The 16590-nt window shown below is 47.2% G+C and overlaps 1 protein-coding gene across 8 annotated transcripts in view; it reads left to right on the top strand.

Moving 5' to 3' along the window:
• Positions 1–16590, top strand: part of LOC146197185 (homeobox protein cut-like) — a 725401-nt gene that overhangs the window by 584464 nt on the left and 124347 nt on the right. The window contains exon 1 of one of the 8 annotated variants that reach the window (XM_084598968.1): positions 3702–3840. The exons of 6 other annotated variants lie outside the window; for them this stretch is intronic. In XM_084598968.1, the coding sequence (XP_084455094.1) occupies positions 3810–3840 (31 nt within the window). In that variant the 5' untranslated portion in view covers positions 3702–3809. Of the gene's footprint in view, positions 1–3701; positions 3841–7753; positions 8017–16590 lie in introns of those variants that run through there. One more of the 8 variants, XM_084598967.1, reaches the window with a different exon arrangement.

The raw sequence follows: 16590 nt of genomic DNA, 5'->3' as shown, positions 1-16590 counted from the left end.
CACGTACATATACGCCGTTTTCTTTGGCCGCTAGCATTTGGGATTTATGTGATTTCCACCGTCATTGTTCGGTGTTTTCAATCAGGAAATGCGCACAATGCCTTATTTGTCGATATGTATAGAAATGAAAACTATTCTGCTTGTAGATCAACCTCTTTATATGTATGGGTAAATTGCGTTTATACTTGCTTGGCGCTGTCACGTTCAGCAACGCTTATTTATTTGTAATGCCGGTAGCGCTCGCGACAACTATTGGCCGTGACTTCCAGAAGAAAAAAAAAAAAGATAAACTTGACTGTATGGCCCTTATAAAGGCAGCTCGTCCTTCCACCAACCCTGTTAAATTAAGTACTGTAGATGAATTATGGTACATTGCACTTCTTGGAGAATCGAATAGCTGCGATTTCAACACCAAATGAACCTATTACTATGAAAGACACCTTAACTATAAAGGCCATAATGTGTTTCGGTGTCCATGTAAGCACTGCGTTGTATTACTGAGCGATTTTTTTTTTTTTTTTCATGAGAATATGCCGTCTTAAAGGCAAGCTCGAAACTTAGAATTACAAGGCGTCGCAGGCGTTGCAGAAGATAATGCGTCGTGCAGGAAGTAGAGAGCTTGAATGTGTCTGAGTCGTGCGTTCGGCGATTAACAAAACGCTTAGAGCTTCCAGAACAATGGGCCACAACCGAGCCGTGTGCGAGCATGGTGTCATTGGAAGGAAGGATAGCAAGAGCATTGTGACATAAAAAAAAAAAAAAAAAGCGAAAAGGAAATACCACGAGGAAAGTGCGGCCTTTCGTTTGTACACATACCTCTCGCAGAGGGGCGCTTTATTCCAGCTTCAGGTCGACCGTTTTGGCGCGTTGAGAATATCAAATGAAGTTACTGAACGTATAAACGCGTTTCCTTTAAGTATATATGCCCGCCTTGATATATATATGTGCGTGGCGTTGACGTCATTGGGAGAATGAACAAGTAGTGAGTGGACTATAATTGCAATCCCGGCAACCAGTGGCTGGTGCGCGCCAAGCCTCGTGCCGTGCCTGCTCTATCTCGAGCCGTTTGGGACGTGTCACGTTTTCTTAGCCGGCGGAGACATATATACGGCGAAAGAAAACTAATGTGCTCGCCGCGTCGGCTTTCGCCATATTTGCCCCATTGTTCTCCTTTCGGCCTCATTGGAGAAGGGCTGTTTTTAAGCTCAGCTCCAGGCGGGCACGCGTCGGGTATAATTTGAAGGAAAAATACCACTGGCCGACGCAGCCCATATCACGAGTCTGCGTCACTTCGCTTATTGCGAATAGCTCTTCGTCTTTTTTTTTTTTGTCTTTTTTTGCTTTCGATTCTGCGGAACCCTTATCTTGCGCCCGACCTCCTTCCAAGAACGCTTAAGTGTCAACAGTTTCCCTGTTGGTGAAGCCCACCTCTCATCCGTGGATTCCGCGCGAAATACAATAACCACGCTTGCGTCCATCGTCGTCTCAAAGAAGTTTTGCAGACGTCACGGGGACTTCGGATCGAAAATAGCCCACCGTGTTCATTGTTCGGTCTCGTTGTAAACTGCTCGCCCACAGAGTCTGTTTCAAAACTCGTGATCCCCTAAAGCTGCTTGCTGTAAACCGCCAAGCTGCAGCTCTCGCGTTACAAGATTTAGTCATTCCACAGTTGCAATTTCAGTATACGTTCGTCGCGGATATCATAAGTCCCTGAAACATGCGAACGACAACCACAGCCGACCACAGCGCATAACTTTCAAACGGGTCAGTATAATAGTTTCAGGCCACATGTGTGGATGTGAAAGTTGAACCCGAATTATTGCAGGTGTGCAGAGAAACAGTGGCATAGCCAGATATATTATTCGTAGGGTGTAATACGCCGCCAGGTGAAGAAAATTAGGCGAAAAATAGAAAAGAAGGTCGAAAGGGGAGGGATGCACCGCTCAGGATATTCGTCCCCCCCCCCCTCCCCCCTTCGCTACGTCCATGCCAAGAAATAAGGCGATATATATCTGCCTTATCTTAATTGTTATCTCACGAGATAAACTACAAAAGTATTATTAATAACCTAGACAGGCAAACAGAGGTGGGTCGAAAAATTTATATTCAGAAAACTGAAGTTATGTTCAGCAGCCCTTGAAGACAGCAGCAGAATTTCTCGATACACTTTTGATCTATAGTCCCACATAAGTTCCAGCTAAGAGGTGTTTTTTTCAACCGCATGTGGAACTAGATTAAGAACATAGCGGCGCGCTGAAAGCAGTGAGGGTATGCGTCTGCTATAACGAGCGCAGATCTCTGCCACATACGACAGAGAAGTAACTAGAAGAATATATAAGGACGGTAAAGCGAATTTGGCAGGCACGCGCTATCAGGTGACTAATGACCCGCCTTAACATTATTCCCCAAGAGGAAATTATATAAAAGTTGTCATTTCGATGTTTTGGGGCAGAATTGTGAAGGCTGACGCAAAGAATTCACCTTGTATTGAGGACAACAACTATGGAACGGGAAGTGGTAAATATAAGGTCAAGAGACAGGAATCGAGCAGAATGGGTCAACTTAGCAAGGGCGAGCTATGACATTTATAGTCGAAATAAAGAATTAATATAGGCATGGACAGCGCATATATAGAGCGAAGATATATATGATAACCGATGGTTGCAAAATTTTTGGCCGACTGGATTAGAAGGGAAGACAAGCGTAGCAGGGTGCGGCAGTTGTTTAGGTAGGTTAATGAGCCAAGGTAGGCACGTGACTGCGTTAATTGGAGGGATATGGGAGATGTTTTTATGCTGCAGTGAGTTGTAGTCGAGTCTGAACCGCCGGACTACCATCTTTTTTCATTTCAGTAAATACGGTTGGCATGCATTTTAGTCTATATTGTCTCGTCAGCTCTTGCAGAGAATTACTTTTTTTTTTTTTCTTTAAAGGGGGTGGGAGACAGTGGCTAACCGAGGCAAATTCGATTCCCATGCTTTTTTGGATGCCCAGCGTGGCGTTAACGCTATTGAAGGAACTCGCAAGTGTGCCGGCACTTGTCTTTCTATGAAAGGAATGCTTCTTTAGAGTGAAGAAAAGAACGAATTTAGGAATAGTGATGCGTATTTTTATTTTGCTACTCATATTCTGGTTCCGGTCTCAGTGACTTAATATGACGTCTTCCATTTTCACAACTCGAGTGCTCCGAAAACGTTTTGGTGCCGACTATGCCACATCGGCGTTGATCCGCTGTGCGTGCTACGGGCTGTCCCGCAACGACGGCCCCATCTTTTGACCAAGCGCTCCGTCGCGCGCGCACACGAGTGCACAGGGGGATGGAGAGAAAGAGCGGAAGGGGGTTCAGAATGGGAGGAGCCAAGCACGCGGAGGCATGTCCCCCTTCGAGTCACGTGGGGGATCGATTGCGGGGGTGTCTATCCCGCCGACGGTGCACAGAGGTGGAGGGAGAAAAAGCCGGCCCGGATCTTTTCTCGATACCGATGGAGAAACTTGTTTGTCGGAGAGCGGAGTCCCCTCTCCTCATCGGGATGGGCGGCGGCGATGGACCGGCGCCGCGCGGTGCAAACTGAACGCGGGAGCGCCGCGCCATCTGTCGGTCACCGAAGGAACCGAAGGCCGCCGAGTGGGATAGGTGGGGGAGAGACGTGCGAGCAGACGCGCTCTTGGCGATCGTATGCCAGTCGCGCGTTTGGCTTGTATGTGGTGGTCGTCGAGTGCTCGCTGCGGAGTGCGCTTGATCAGCGCTGATCGGCGGCGTTGCAACGCCCGTGTCGGCGGCGGCGGACTGTCAGTGCGGAGTCGTCGACATGCGGCTGGAGATGCCCTGTTCACAGAAAGGTGCGTTTCTGTGCCGCCCTCCTTTTTGTTTACCTGTCGCACAAACAACTCCGACGACGCTGTCCGCGCGCGGGTCATGCGTCGTCTGCTGTGTTATGCTGCGACCGATCGCCGCAGCGCGGCCTTCGGTTCGTCCGCTGTGCGGTCACCCAGTTTGTGTCGTGTTGGATTTGGATTACCCTGCGTTCGCACGAATTCCATTTGCGTTTGTTTGTTTTACACCAAACATTCCTTCGATGATTTGCGATGGGAACGTGTGATTGCGTAATGAGGATCAGCTTGCGGTGAGTGATCGAACTGCATTGAATTTCGTTCGGAAGTGCGGTTGGGTTCAGGCTCGAACACGCAGCAGGCGAGCGTAGTTTCTTGACTGCCGGCCCGTGTTAGCTGTTAGCTGTTTTAAATAAGGGAGCAATTATACCCGTCTTTTTCTTTTTTTTTTTTTTTTTTTTTGTCTTATGGCCGTTCCAGTCGCCCCGCATCAGTTTCTACCCCGACTCAGGTACAAAGTGGCGAAGCTGAAGGCTGCCTCCATTCAGCCTTTCCTTTAGGTCCTTCTCTTCTGACGTTAAGCGTTACTTTTTTTTTTTTTTTTTTTTTCCAAGAATGGGAGAGCACGCAGAAATTTTGTAAGCGCGTGTTTCTTGAGACGCAAGACTGCTATACCTTTCGAAACTCACATACTCTTTATTGAGTGTTCCACACTTGTCTTTGCGAAACGTGGTTGTAGGTGGTGTCATCGCTGTATATATTAGAGACATTTAGTTTAGCGCTACCGCCTATGGCGCATACGCAGATTTTGCCGCGCTGTGGATACCGCGGTTTGTCACTCACTACTGTTCAACCAGCGCTGTGCTGAGCGCAGTTACCTATTGGTTTGCTCGCATGGTTGTTTCGAAGACCAGTCTACTTAAATAACCAAGACTCCGTCTTAAAACCGCACGTGGGCGCGCATGCCGCTCATGGTACGGCTGCTCAAGAATTGACTTCGTATATTGACTTTTTTTTTTAATTTCTTGGATTTTAATCGATTCAACACGGATGGGGCGAAGAACGGTGCTCTTTCGTTGTCGGAGTCAAATCGTGTTGTCCGTGTTGTTGGTATTTGAGTGATCATCAACGCTGCAGCCGTGCGCGCGAGTGTCCGTACATCTGCCGTTCGAAAGTTGAAGTATTAATGTTTGTCAATACACTCCGGCTGCGAAGTATTCTTTTGCTGCTCGTTTTTGCGAGTGCTGCCAATTGAGCGATGCCTCTTACTAGTTCCAAGAAGACAGCCTTTGTTGCTGCCTGTATCTCCGTTCCTGTGGGGTTTAATTCTGGGAATCTCGCATCCATTTATTTTGAGCGCTAACTGCTGCACCACGTTATTGCGCTTTTGTTCTTCAGCAGCTGAGCGTGTCGTGTCGGTGACGCAAAAAAAAAAAAAAAAGAGAACTGAAGTTTGTCGATGACAAATGCTGCGGCATGCATTGTGCAAATGAAATGAGCGTCATACATCTGTTAATGCACGGAGAATTCCTCCAACCGCGGCTCCGGCCCTCCGAGCAAGGGTTGTTAAGTGTGGTCTTTACTTTCTGATGCCATGTGTGTTCTGTGGAGATCCGCTAATATCGCAACATCTGAACCGCACGAATGCTGCATTGAAGTATATAATCAGTAGTTCGCCATAACAGCTGCTGTATTCATATTATCGCGACAGATCCGCTTTATCATCAAGGATGACTCCCTGATGTCTTGTGTACGGGAAGCTGCAGTAGTAAAGGGAACACTATGTTTGCACACAAGGATAGGTTCAGTTGTTATCCTTGCTCAGAATTCCAAAAATCTTCTGAAGATACTCTATGCACATGGCGATGAACTACATAAAAGAGCGGAAAAAGTGCGCCTCTCTCATTCATATATAGTAATCATTGGCTGAATGCCTAATCGGGCTAAGGATTGATATTTGTAGCCAGAGTATTTGTATCTCCGCATTTTGAAATGCGACCCAGTTTTGGCAGAAACCATTGTTCTTTTCAAAAAGGGATGTTCCGCTCTATAGCGTCATGTTGGTGAGAAAGAAACGCATTAGTTACGTATAATTCTTTTGCAGCGCTTGTTTCTACTCAGCAGAATTTATCAATATCGATTAGGCATTTCGGCAAGCTTTGTCACAGTTTCGCGAAGATAAAATGCAGACAGAGCGGTTGCAGGTCTGTAGCTTTCTTACATGCGTTAGAACTGTATGCTTTCCTGCTGTAGATATCCGAGACACTTGCTATCTTCTTCCCTCCCGAACAGGCTTAATAACTGTAAATTTCGTACGGTTTTCTCTGTGCATCCACAATGGCGTCCTTTATCGCTTGCAGTTATTATTTGCCATTTATAAGTGCCCAATAACAAAACAGTGAGCCCTTATGTGCACGCGTTCTGTAACCGCACTGGAGGCCTTTGCTGTATGCAGCCTGCCATCGGCCTGCTATATAGGCATGCCAATAGTCCTAACCCAGCAGAGCAGAGCTTCGTATCCGCAACCCGCTATTGAAACACTTTGTCACAAGCACTATAGGAGCACTGCGCCTACATTTAGCGTTTACCGGATGAGAACCAGCAAGAACTGTTACTGCCGCTATTGACTTCCTCTTTCAATGATTGGGCTGCACGCACAGAAGTTTTCAGCGATAACATTGGAGGCCTTTAAAGTTTTCTGCGCCAGCGACTTTCATTGTCCGTTATAGTTACGCTACTTGTACAGTAGGGGACCAAAGTTGGCGAACGAAAGGAGCATTGGATAGCGAAGCGAAGAAACTGAAGCTACCTCGCTACGGGTGCGGTTTTCCCCCACATGAATGCGCCGCGCACTCTTCTGGATGCAGCAGCTTCATACGCCGGTTCACGGACCGGGCGCTCAATGACTGCGTTGAAGTAAATATAGGTTCTCGCGTACTCTATGAAGGTTTGGGACGGTGCTGCAGGTCAAATACACGCAGATCTGCTAAGAACAGGGCAGACGACTTCGTGTAATATCTGCTCGTATGCGGGAAAGTATAATCACAGCGGAATACATTTCAAGCTTGACCGACGTTACGGAGCCAGAACTTGGAACACGCAGCCGCCACAAATGGTCGCACTAAAAGTGACATGTCCGATTGGCTTTTTTTTTTTTTTTTTCTTTTTCACTGCGGTGACCGGAACGTAACCAGAGCGTCACAAAGTGGCACCAGGTGATTGGTACCGGATCGGCCATGTTTCGGACCTCCTTTACTGCAGTCCGCGAGCCATAAAAACTGAGGAGCGCTGAAAAATAGAATGGCACCAAGTATTGGCGAAGGCAAACATTCTTCCTCCGAAACGGTGATCTCCACGATCGCGAGCGACAGGTGCTCGCATGATTGGCGATGCAGTTGGAACGTAGAATGTCTAATGAAAAAATGTAAAGCAGAGTGATCATCACGCAACTTAAGCCGAAGTCTCATTCCCCTCTGGCAGCCAAGTTGGAGAGAAATACGCTTCTTGGGCGTTCACCTATACCGCAATTCATTTCCACGATTTCAATCGCGATCGGCCGGCCGGTTTAGTCGTTTCATCTCCCGAACTCCGCGCCGCTCCATTTGCCACCTGATCACCTTCGTCTCGACCCTCTACCCACTCGGGGCACCGAACCTCCATCGGCGTCATCCTGTTAATAGTCGCCCCTGGGTGAGAATGGCGCGGCAGTAAGGAATGCCGGCCACCTCCTCCGAACTGTGCTCACTGAAGGGGAGCGGTTCCATCCGAGGAAAGGGGGCTGCTGCTGTGCGTGGCGGCACTGGGAAGGGGCGTGGCCAAGGAGAGACGAGCGCGCGTGTCGGATTACAGCTGCGTCGGCGCAGCCGCGCTGTCCGCTTGGCGTTCGGCATCCGCTCAACGCGATTCGACCGACGTCTTCGATCGCGCCGCCGCCTCAGCGCATCGGCGCTCGAACTGTCGTCGTACGTGCGTGCGGCGGCCTCTCCTCACCCGGCCGACCGCGATGAGCGCGTGAAGGCACTCGGGCCCGTGTCCCGCGGAGCGACCAGCAGGTGTGCGCTGGTCGCCGATCGGTGCTGGTTAGTGTCTTGCTTCTCGTGGCCCATCGACGACGGTGGGGTCACCTTTGGTCGCTGGGGATGACTTCTGACGACACCGCTGGTGCTGTGGATTCTGACTTGTGCGGTAAGGCAACGGGGCGTATCTATATTTATGCATGATACTTAATTGTGCGCATGTATGGATAGTTTACGTAAATCAGATAAACCTAGAGGATACGCTGGTCATGGTGGAGCGGGCTTTTCTTTTTTCTTTTTTTCTCGAGGTCTTCGTTTCTTTTGTACGCTTTTGGGGAAGGGGGGAAGGGATCGGCTAATTTATTACGTATAATCAATCCTAGATCCTGGACAATTTTCAGCAAGCACAGTGTGGGAAAGAAGAAACGAAGATAAGAGTAATTAACGCGTTTTCGTCCGCATATTCGAATCCTACATCCTTAGATTCGTCTTTTCTGGTAATGCTTTCTTCTTTTTTTTTTTTTTTTTTTCTGTGACCTCTCGCATTTTTATTTTGCATCATCACATCGCGTCCGTATGGCGTTCAGTTCCCAGGACAGCCACGCGGACAACCGCGTGCCGACAAGGTTCTAAACTTTGTTTTATGTCCTAGAGGCCTCATCGTATGTAGAAATGGTGCGCAACGTATACGGTAAAATTCTTTTTTTATATTCTTTTTTTAAATCGCTGCGTGCGTTACACTTTCCCTTGCGGTACTAAAGCTTACGAATTCACAGCTTTCCGTCGCAAATTTTCTGCTCGGATAACGGTTTTACAGTTTTTACGATTTTCCTTGCGTGTGACAAGAGCTTCTCAGAAAATCGCTCCCCGTTAACACGTTCCGCGTCGACATCTCGCTTGTGCGCGCAAACCCGCCTGCGTGCACTTACCGGACGTCCCGAGCCACTCGGCATCGCGCAGAGCGTGTCCTTGCGCCGGGCCGACCACGAGCTGGCGCGCAGTACGCGCGGCCCACCCGCTCGCATGCAGGTGCTCGTCCATGGAGGCCTTGGTTATTCCGAAGCGATCGTAAATAACGACGCGCATCTGTTTGGCGTGCAAATGCACATCCGTGTACATGCATACGTGGTTTAGCTCTACGCTTCATGCAGATGAAATCTCCCAGTGTTTGCAGACTGGTGATGGACTTTAGCGCTGGAAGAAACGGAGCTCATTCCTCCAGGAATCCGGCTCGTTCGAAGCCCCTTGTGCGTCAGTGTAGGTGCCACGTGACGCATCGGTATGCCTTGCGACGGCAATATATCTACGCGCTCTATGATACTTCATTACTTTCAGCCTTCGATTGCGCATATTTATTAATAACGCGGGCTCTGCCTTGCACTCTTTTTATTGGAAAACTTTGTTATTGAGTCTGTTGAGTGAAACTTTGCTCATTCGAACTTCCTTTTGACTAGAAGCAACGCTCTTTCTAAAAAAAAAAAAAAAATCACGGGTGTTGAAAAGTTAAAATCATGTCGGGCTTTCCTTAATTCGAACAAATTTTTTTGCACCTCTGTTCTACAATTTATAGCAATTGAATTATATTTCAACTACATGCAGGACCAGAAATATTCTCAACTTGATAGAATTTGAAGCACTCGGAATGCATTACAAGCCGCATGGCATGACTCAGAAGTACACCTCCCGTGCTGCACCTGTATATAGCAGTATCCAGCGAAGCGGACACATCTGTTAGCACGCTGATGAAGCCGAGAAATAAACGAAGCTGTAGGTAGCTTCTCTTAGATCTGTGTATAGTGTGGAGTATATCACTGAAAGCGGACGCGCAAGAGGAGCCGTAGTGGAGGGCTACGGAGTAATTTCGACCCAGGTGGTCGAAATTACTCCGTAGCCCTCCACTACGGCTCCTCTTTCTCTCTTTGCACTTTCATTCCCACCTTCCTCCCTTCCCTTACGGCGCGGTTCAGGTATCCACGGACACAAGTGTGACAGATACTGCGCCTTTCCCTTCCTCTGAACCAATTAATAATAATAATAATAATAATTAATAATAAGGTCGTGTATTCGAAGTCCAATGTGGCTTTCTTATTCGGTACACTGTCGACCACTTGTACTGCAAGCGTGGCACGTAGTTATTGACAAGGACTTGCATGACGTCATAGTTTGCCGATCTGCGGTTTTAGCGCGAAGGGCCCGCTCTTGAAAGAGCAGAGCGGCGTTTCTCATGTATAGACCTGTACCCCAGAATTGAGAAAAAACGTGTCGGAAAAAACTGTGCATGTGACTTCTTATTAAAGCTGTGACGCAACAATCCATTGCGCAGCGTTTAGGGTGGCGTCACACCATTCCGCTTCCCATTTAGCATCCATCTTCTAGTCAAGTTGGAGGTTGTATAGTTTGCGATAGGGAGTAGAACCGAGGACATAACTACCTCTCATTGTAGGCCGTGCATTGTAAGTGCAGGCGCCCACCGAGAAGTGAGACAGATACTGCACCTTCCTTTCCCCGAAAACTAAGCCAACTTGAGACGTTTATCACCTTGCCGAATTCTGTGCGAGTCTGTGTCAACGTCAAAAAATTGCTGGAATGGAAAGGCGGTGTTAAGAGCGCTTACCAAGATACTTTGTTGGGCGAGTTGGTACTTATTCATTATTAATATAAACAGCGCGAACACGAAAACAAGGGACAAGAAACAAGAAAGCCACAGTACATGCGCTGTACTGTGGCTTTCTTGTTTCTTGTCCCTTGTTTTCGTGTTCGCGCTGTTTATATTAATAATGGTTAAGAGCGCTTTCTCTTAAAAGACGAAGCTTCAGCATCCTCCTAATTTTATTTCGAACTCATATATCGTATTTGTTTTTTAGTGCTGATATATCACTTGACGATCTCAGCACAAATACATGCCTGAACCTGTATTTCAGACTGTACGAACGACTGAGCTGCATCATCGTGCCTTGCTCAGCGTGCTGCGTGAATACGCGCAACTAAATGTCATCAATGCGTGCATGGTGTCAGCTGGAAAACCATAATGTCGCTTGTCTTTTTTCCTCTTTTAGAATTTTATTTTTTCTTTCGCGGTCACTTTCCTTTCTTTTGCACGGCTTCCGCGAATGCTGTGAGATTATTGCGGTGTCATAATTCTTTTGTACCGCCTAATGCTTTCAGTTCCGGAACAAAGACAAACAAAGGAACCTATATGGACGGAGGCTAAATAGGGAGATACACTGAAATCACGACACCTGAGAGGTGTTGAATATGGAATACAATGGGCCTGTGCCGCGCTGCTGGAAAGGTGTCTCGTTGCAGTTGGCGAGAGGCCGTGCGTGCACTGAACTCTGACATCTGTTTGACGAAATTCGCAAAGATCAATCTCTCTTAATTTCAAACGCCTTTATTTTTCGTGGTACACTCAACTGGAAAAGTCGGAAGAAGTTATACTGCTTCTGTGCATTTCTTTTCATGTTGCACGTTTTTTTTTTTTTTTTTCAGTTAATAACGTGCACGGTGTTTTGTTTTTTTTTTTTTCCTTTTTCAACTCCTGCTCTCTTTATTATTATTTTTTTAATTCTTAATTTTGTTTAGTTCTGGCCATCTGCATCGGGCTCGCAAAGAGCTACACAGAAACTTATTAGGGAACAAAATTGCGACCACCTTTCTTCTTCGTTCTAAATAGAAGACTTTAAAAGATCATTCAGCTTGTCTTTACTAGAATCTGACCTCAGTCGGCTGCATCCGAGAAAAAAAAAAAAGAAAAAAGAAGGTAGGAGCCAGCGGTTTGACACCGTGTCAATGTCTATACATGTACTGACCTTTATCAAGATGTGTTCGTCAACATCGTAGTTTTTCTTTGTTACTTTCCAAGAATTAGCGTTTGGACTTTCGTTAAAAGGGCAACCGTGATCGAAATGACAAACTGGTTCGCTCTGTACCGATCACCCACTTCTGTAGGCTTAGAGGCGTCCGATTTCGACCGTGCATTTCTGGAGACTTTTTCCGTCGAAAAGATCGGGTGGAGCATGTTTTTCTCGTGTGAGGTTTCTCGCTTAGATGATCGATCCTCACACGTCTGCCCATTTAACTGTCCGTCTATTTTATTATTTCTCTAACAACTGATCCCGCGTCTCGGCGTGCTGTTACAAGGTTCCGCCTTTCTGTGCATGAAGGTTTTAAGTTGCTTGTTATCTCAGCTCAGCGAATCTTGTTTTCCATTGCTTTTGGGCTTCCCCTTCCACAGTGCAATTCACGGCGTGCACGGTGAATGACCTCATCCTTTTATTCCGGTCTTGGCGTTTTATATACGAGAGCGGCAACCGTGCGTCCATTGGCCTTTCGGTAGTCGCGTCGATCCAATCAAAGCACTGGATAAATTGACGTTGGCATTCCCTTGGCGGCCGCGGTTCTCCAATGTGCAGTATACACTTCAGCCGTAAGCTATTATTGTTCGTCACACGGAAAAAAGAATGGCGAGCCACTGCCGGAAGCCGACATTTTACCTGAGCCGAGAAAGCATTCTTTCCAAAATTCGTTGTGCACGTTTTCAGCTGTATTCTGTGTCTCATTAGAAGTGTTACCGTCTAGACGCAAGAAGCTTGGGATATAGTTGTACGGCGGTTAGCTGACTCTGTAGTTGTCTACCAGGTCCCTAAAAAGCTTTCTCGGTTTTATAGTGGATCTTGGCCCATAATCTGTAAGGATACACTACCCATATTCCATTTCGGGTCGAATTGGGTCCCCTCACAGTGGTCATCATTCTTCCGTGACCTAGCTGCGGTTTTCATGCGTCCATGGGCAGCTACCGGATCTTTGGCCTTTTAGCGACGGACCCCGCTATCGGGCTGCATAATGCAGTCAACGTTTAACTGGTGTATCGTCGGCTTGGGGATTCGTTGTCAGTAGTAGTGCAAGATTTCCGTGAATAGCCGCTTGCTGCTTGCTTATCATGCTGCCTTTAGTTGACGTTGCGAATAATAAAATGGAAGATGCATGTCTATTTCATCAGATCTATCTTCGTAGAGCATGGCCCCTTCTTAGAATGTAATGTGAAGCACCTAATGTAATCTGATTGACAAGCGAGCGAACTAACACGCGGCAAAACGAGATCATAGCACTGTGCTGAAGGTTCGGCTTAGACAGTATTGCGAGCCAGAGGAGGGTATACAGAGGCGCGAAACCGTCTCTTTTCTTTTTTTTTTCTTCTTCTACCCTCCTGTCCCTCTTTCTCTGCGCTGTGGGCCTCGGCGCGGCAGCCGTTGTTTCACGTGTCGGGCGAGCCACGCAGCGAGGTGCAGGTAGCGGCCGACGGTCGTAAATCAGCGCCGGATCGAGGTGAGGGTCAACGCTTGAAAGCTAGACACTCTTGTACACGACTCTTCATCATTCCGGCGAGAGGCCTGGCATGCGTGCACGTGCGAACGCCGATCGCGTATATGCAGAGAAGAGCCTTGTGGCTTCTGACGATCGGCGGCGGTGGTGACCGTTAGATCCGTTATACCGCGCTCACGCTCGCTTCCTTGTATCCGTGGCGGAATCGCGCAGGTGATCGCGAGAGCTCAGCGAAGTGGTTCCACTTGAGAGTTGTGCGCCTTGGCTGGGGAGCTATGACACACCATGGGAAAACACACATCAGCAAATTCACAGGTCCTGGTTTAACTGCGCGAATTCATTTGCCGTTTCTCAGTCATCTTTACAAACCTTCGGTCATCTACGGCACGTACTATATATATGTTTAACGTACTGCAAACCCCAGCTGACCAATTGCGCGGGGCTAGTCAAGTGTTATTGTAACACTCGTCACCATGAAAAGCGTGTGACCACGCTGTTAAAAGGGGACCTTTGGGCAAAATCACTTTTTATTGCGAAAGCAATACTACTATAGGTTTCGAGCCATCAGCGTAGCGTCTTACCCACGTGACGCTGTGACGTCACACCCCACGTGGGCTGGCAGGAGCTGCCAACTTGGGTCTCTCGTTTCACATGGGACGGTTATGTAAGAATCGGCCTGCTAGGACCCTGGCATTCACATTACCCCTATAGGCCACTAAGGCACGTTCATACGGCTTGGTTAAAACGGGGATTTATATGTGGGCTGAGGAAGAAGAAAAAGAGAAGAAGAACGCTCGGTCACCTGCAGCTAATGCTTTCGCTCAGTATTTTGTTCTGCAGCGTTGGACCTTTGTAATTTTTATTTTTCACTGATGGTTTTATTTGTTGTTGCTCCTGCAGAGCTGAAAATGTGCCTAGAATGACGTCTCAACGTTTTCCAGTTTTCCTGATATTTTATTTATTTATTTTTTACACCTCAGTGCTTGGCGCCGTACGTCAAACTCTAATTCTCGTATCGGGCTGCTTCTCTGCTGAAAACAACCAAATGCGCTCGACTGCCAATCGTGGAACTACTGGTTCGATCCGGACCGCGACGGCCGCTTTTCGGTGGAAGCTAAAAGCAATGCACTTGGGTACTGTATACGATGACAGTGTACGTTAAAGCACCCCAGGTGATCAATATTACCGGAACCCTCCACTACGGCCTTCCTCATAGCCGATGTTGCTTAGGGATGATAGACCCTCTATAAAATATGACGCACATACCAAACTGTAAAGTGTTGCCTACAGCGAATGCTCAGCTGTGGCATGTTAGACTTGTGAAGTCTTTAAAACCCTTTACAAAAAGCATCTTGTTTGAATGAGAGTGCATTTAAGAGCTTGATAGGGCTCCACTTCGCGCACATTGTGCACCGCAATGGCTTCAGAGTTCAGTATTGACGCACAATTCTGCGAACAGACAAAGTTATGTGCCAAAATAGCGCAGCAAACTCGAAGAAAAAAAAAACAAAAACAAAGTAAAATGTCGAAGAACTGCATATCGCCGAGGCCAGTGTATGTACGGAGTGCAATCGGCTGAACAGAGACTCGTCCATCGCTGTAAACCAAGCTGCTGCTGCTGCTGCTCGTCACTTGTGTGTCTCTAATTGGTCGGCAATCCATCAACGTCGAGAGCCGATTCTCTTCTCCCTTTCCACCTTTGTTCCGCGGGGTTGCTGCATCATTATCAGAGAGGGTCAGGGTAGAAAAAAAAAAAAGAAATGTATTAGTGAGCGACATCGTATAGGACTCATTTTTAAATTCTTCAAAAAGCCGAACTATCGAGCGAAATTTATTGTCCCGGCCTGTGTGACAAGGTCACTTGAAAAAAAAAGAAAAAGTCAAATTCGTCGCGAGTTGGTTTCCTCGAGCGCTCGATCGCCGGTTGCAAAGCTTGACGAATAAGAGGATTGCAAATTATAATTTGGCAAGCTAATATAGCAAAACAATATATCGGGTATTGACTACGGCATAACGTCGAAGAGTTCCCCATATTCCGCCGAAGCGCTGTACAAAGGTGATTGGCGGTAGAGAGCTTTTTTCTTTTTTTAAATTTTATTCAGAGGCATACGTCTGGCGACTGATCGATAATGCGGGGAATCAACAGCTGTCGCGCCCTTTTTCCAAATGCTCGAAAGCGAAGAAGGCGTCGCCGCTGGTGCTCTCTTCACTGGATGTCGAAACGGGCTCTAGATTCCGGGAACTTGATCGTTTCTGAAGAAGCTTTAACCACCAACAGAGCGCTGTGCACGGAGAGGTCAAAAACAAGTGCGCGTTCGCTGTGCGCACCGCTAATTCGGTCGCCGACATTATACATGATATAGTTCGAGCGTTCGAGGGACTGACTGTCTATATTCTTGGAACCGAGCACGCTTTCGCAATTGTTTGAACGCGCGTCTTTTCCTTTTATCGTTAAGACGTCAAATACCCTTTCCACAATCTCTCTCTCTCTTTTCTATCGCTGATCATCCTATTGGCAATGACGAAACATCAACAAGGACAAATGCGAGGTAGAAAATTTTTACACGCGTGCACTGTATACCTACTCCATCTTTTATTCGCTGGAGCATATAGTGTTTACCGAGTCTCTTCTTGTGCATAAAGCTTGTAAGCAAAAATCCCGAGACTTGAATTGAATACAGCCTAACTATAATCGTCGAAGCGATCGGAGGTAATAACGTAAATTTTAGCGTTCAAATACAAATCGTACTACGCGGGTAAGATAAACCGTAAAACGCTTTTGTTTTTTGTTTTTTCGTCTTTTTTTTTTGTCCGATATGAATTAAGCCACGAAGGACAGAGCGTGCCGCGGAAACCTGAGTACAGGCACGAAATGAAACAGTTGGGAAAGAGAGAGAGAGAGAACGTGCGAAGGGGGTTACGCCGGCTGTGCTTCCCCGTAGTGCACGGAGGGGCCGGAGTTAGTTCCTTATTATTACTATTGTTACTATTATTGATGTTAATATTCTAAGAGGCTGACAAATGCCTGTCTTCATAGCAGCCACGAAAGGATAAGTTTGTCGCGAGGGAGAGAGACTTATACACATATATGGCCCGCCTACAAAACCGTCTCTGTGCCGCATTGCAGGCCCATAACTAGCAATGAGTGGGGCTTTTACCTTTCTTTTCCTATATATATTTTTTATACACATTGAGTCGCTCAACTTTGGTGTCACAAAAAGTCTGTTGTCGCGGTCGATAATAAATATACGAGAGCGGGGCCCCGGCAGCACCGAGGCCTATGCAACGATAACGAGTTAACGAGCTGGTTAAACGTGTAGCGTCTTTTCTCGTGCCTATTAATTAGTTCTCGTCGCTAGTGTCGCCAGCGCGAGGACACGTCGATTGTTTGTTGGCAGCACTCAGCTTGCGGGAGCGAGCG

This window comes from Amblyomma maculatum, chromosome 3 (genome assembly GCF_055883805.1).
Source record: "Amblyomma maculatum isolate TAMU_Amacu chromosome 3, ASM5588380v1, whole genome shotgun sequence".
NCBI lineage: Eukaryota > Metazoa > Arthropoda > Arachnida > Ixodida > Ixodidae > Amblyomma > Amblyomma maculatum.
Note: the sequence above shows the minus strand (reverse complement) of the source record. Positions and strands in the feature narration are given on the sequence as shown.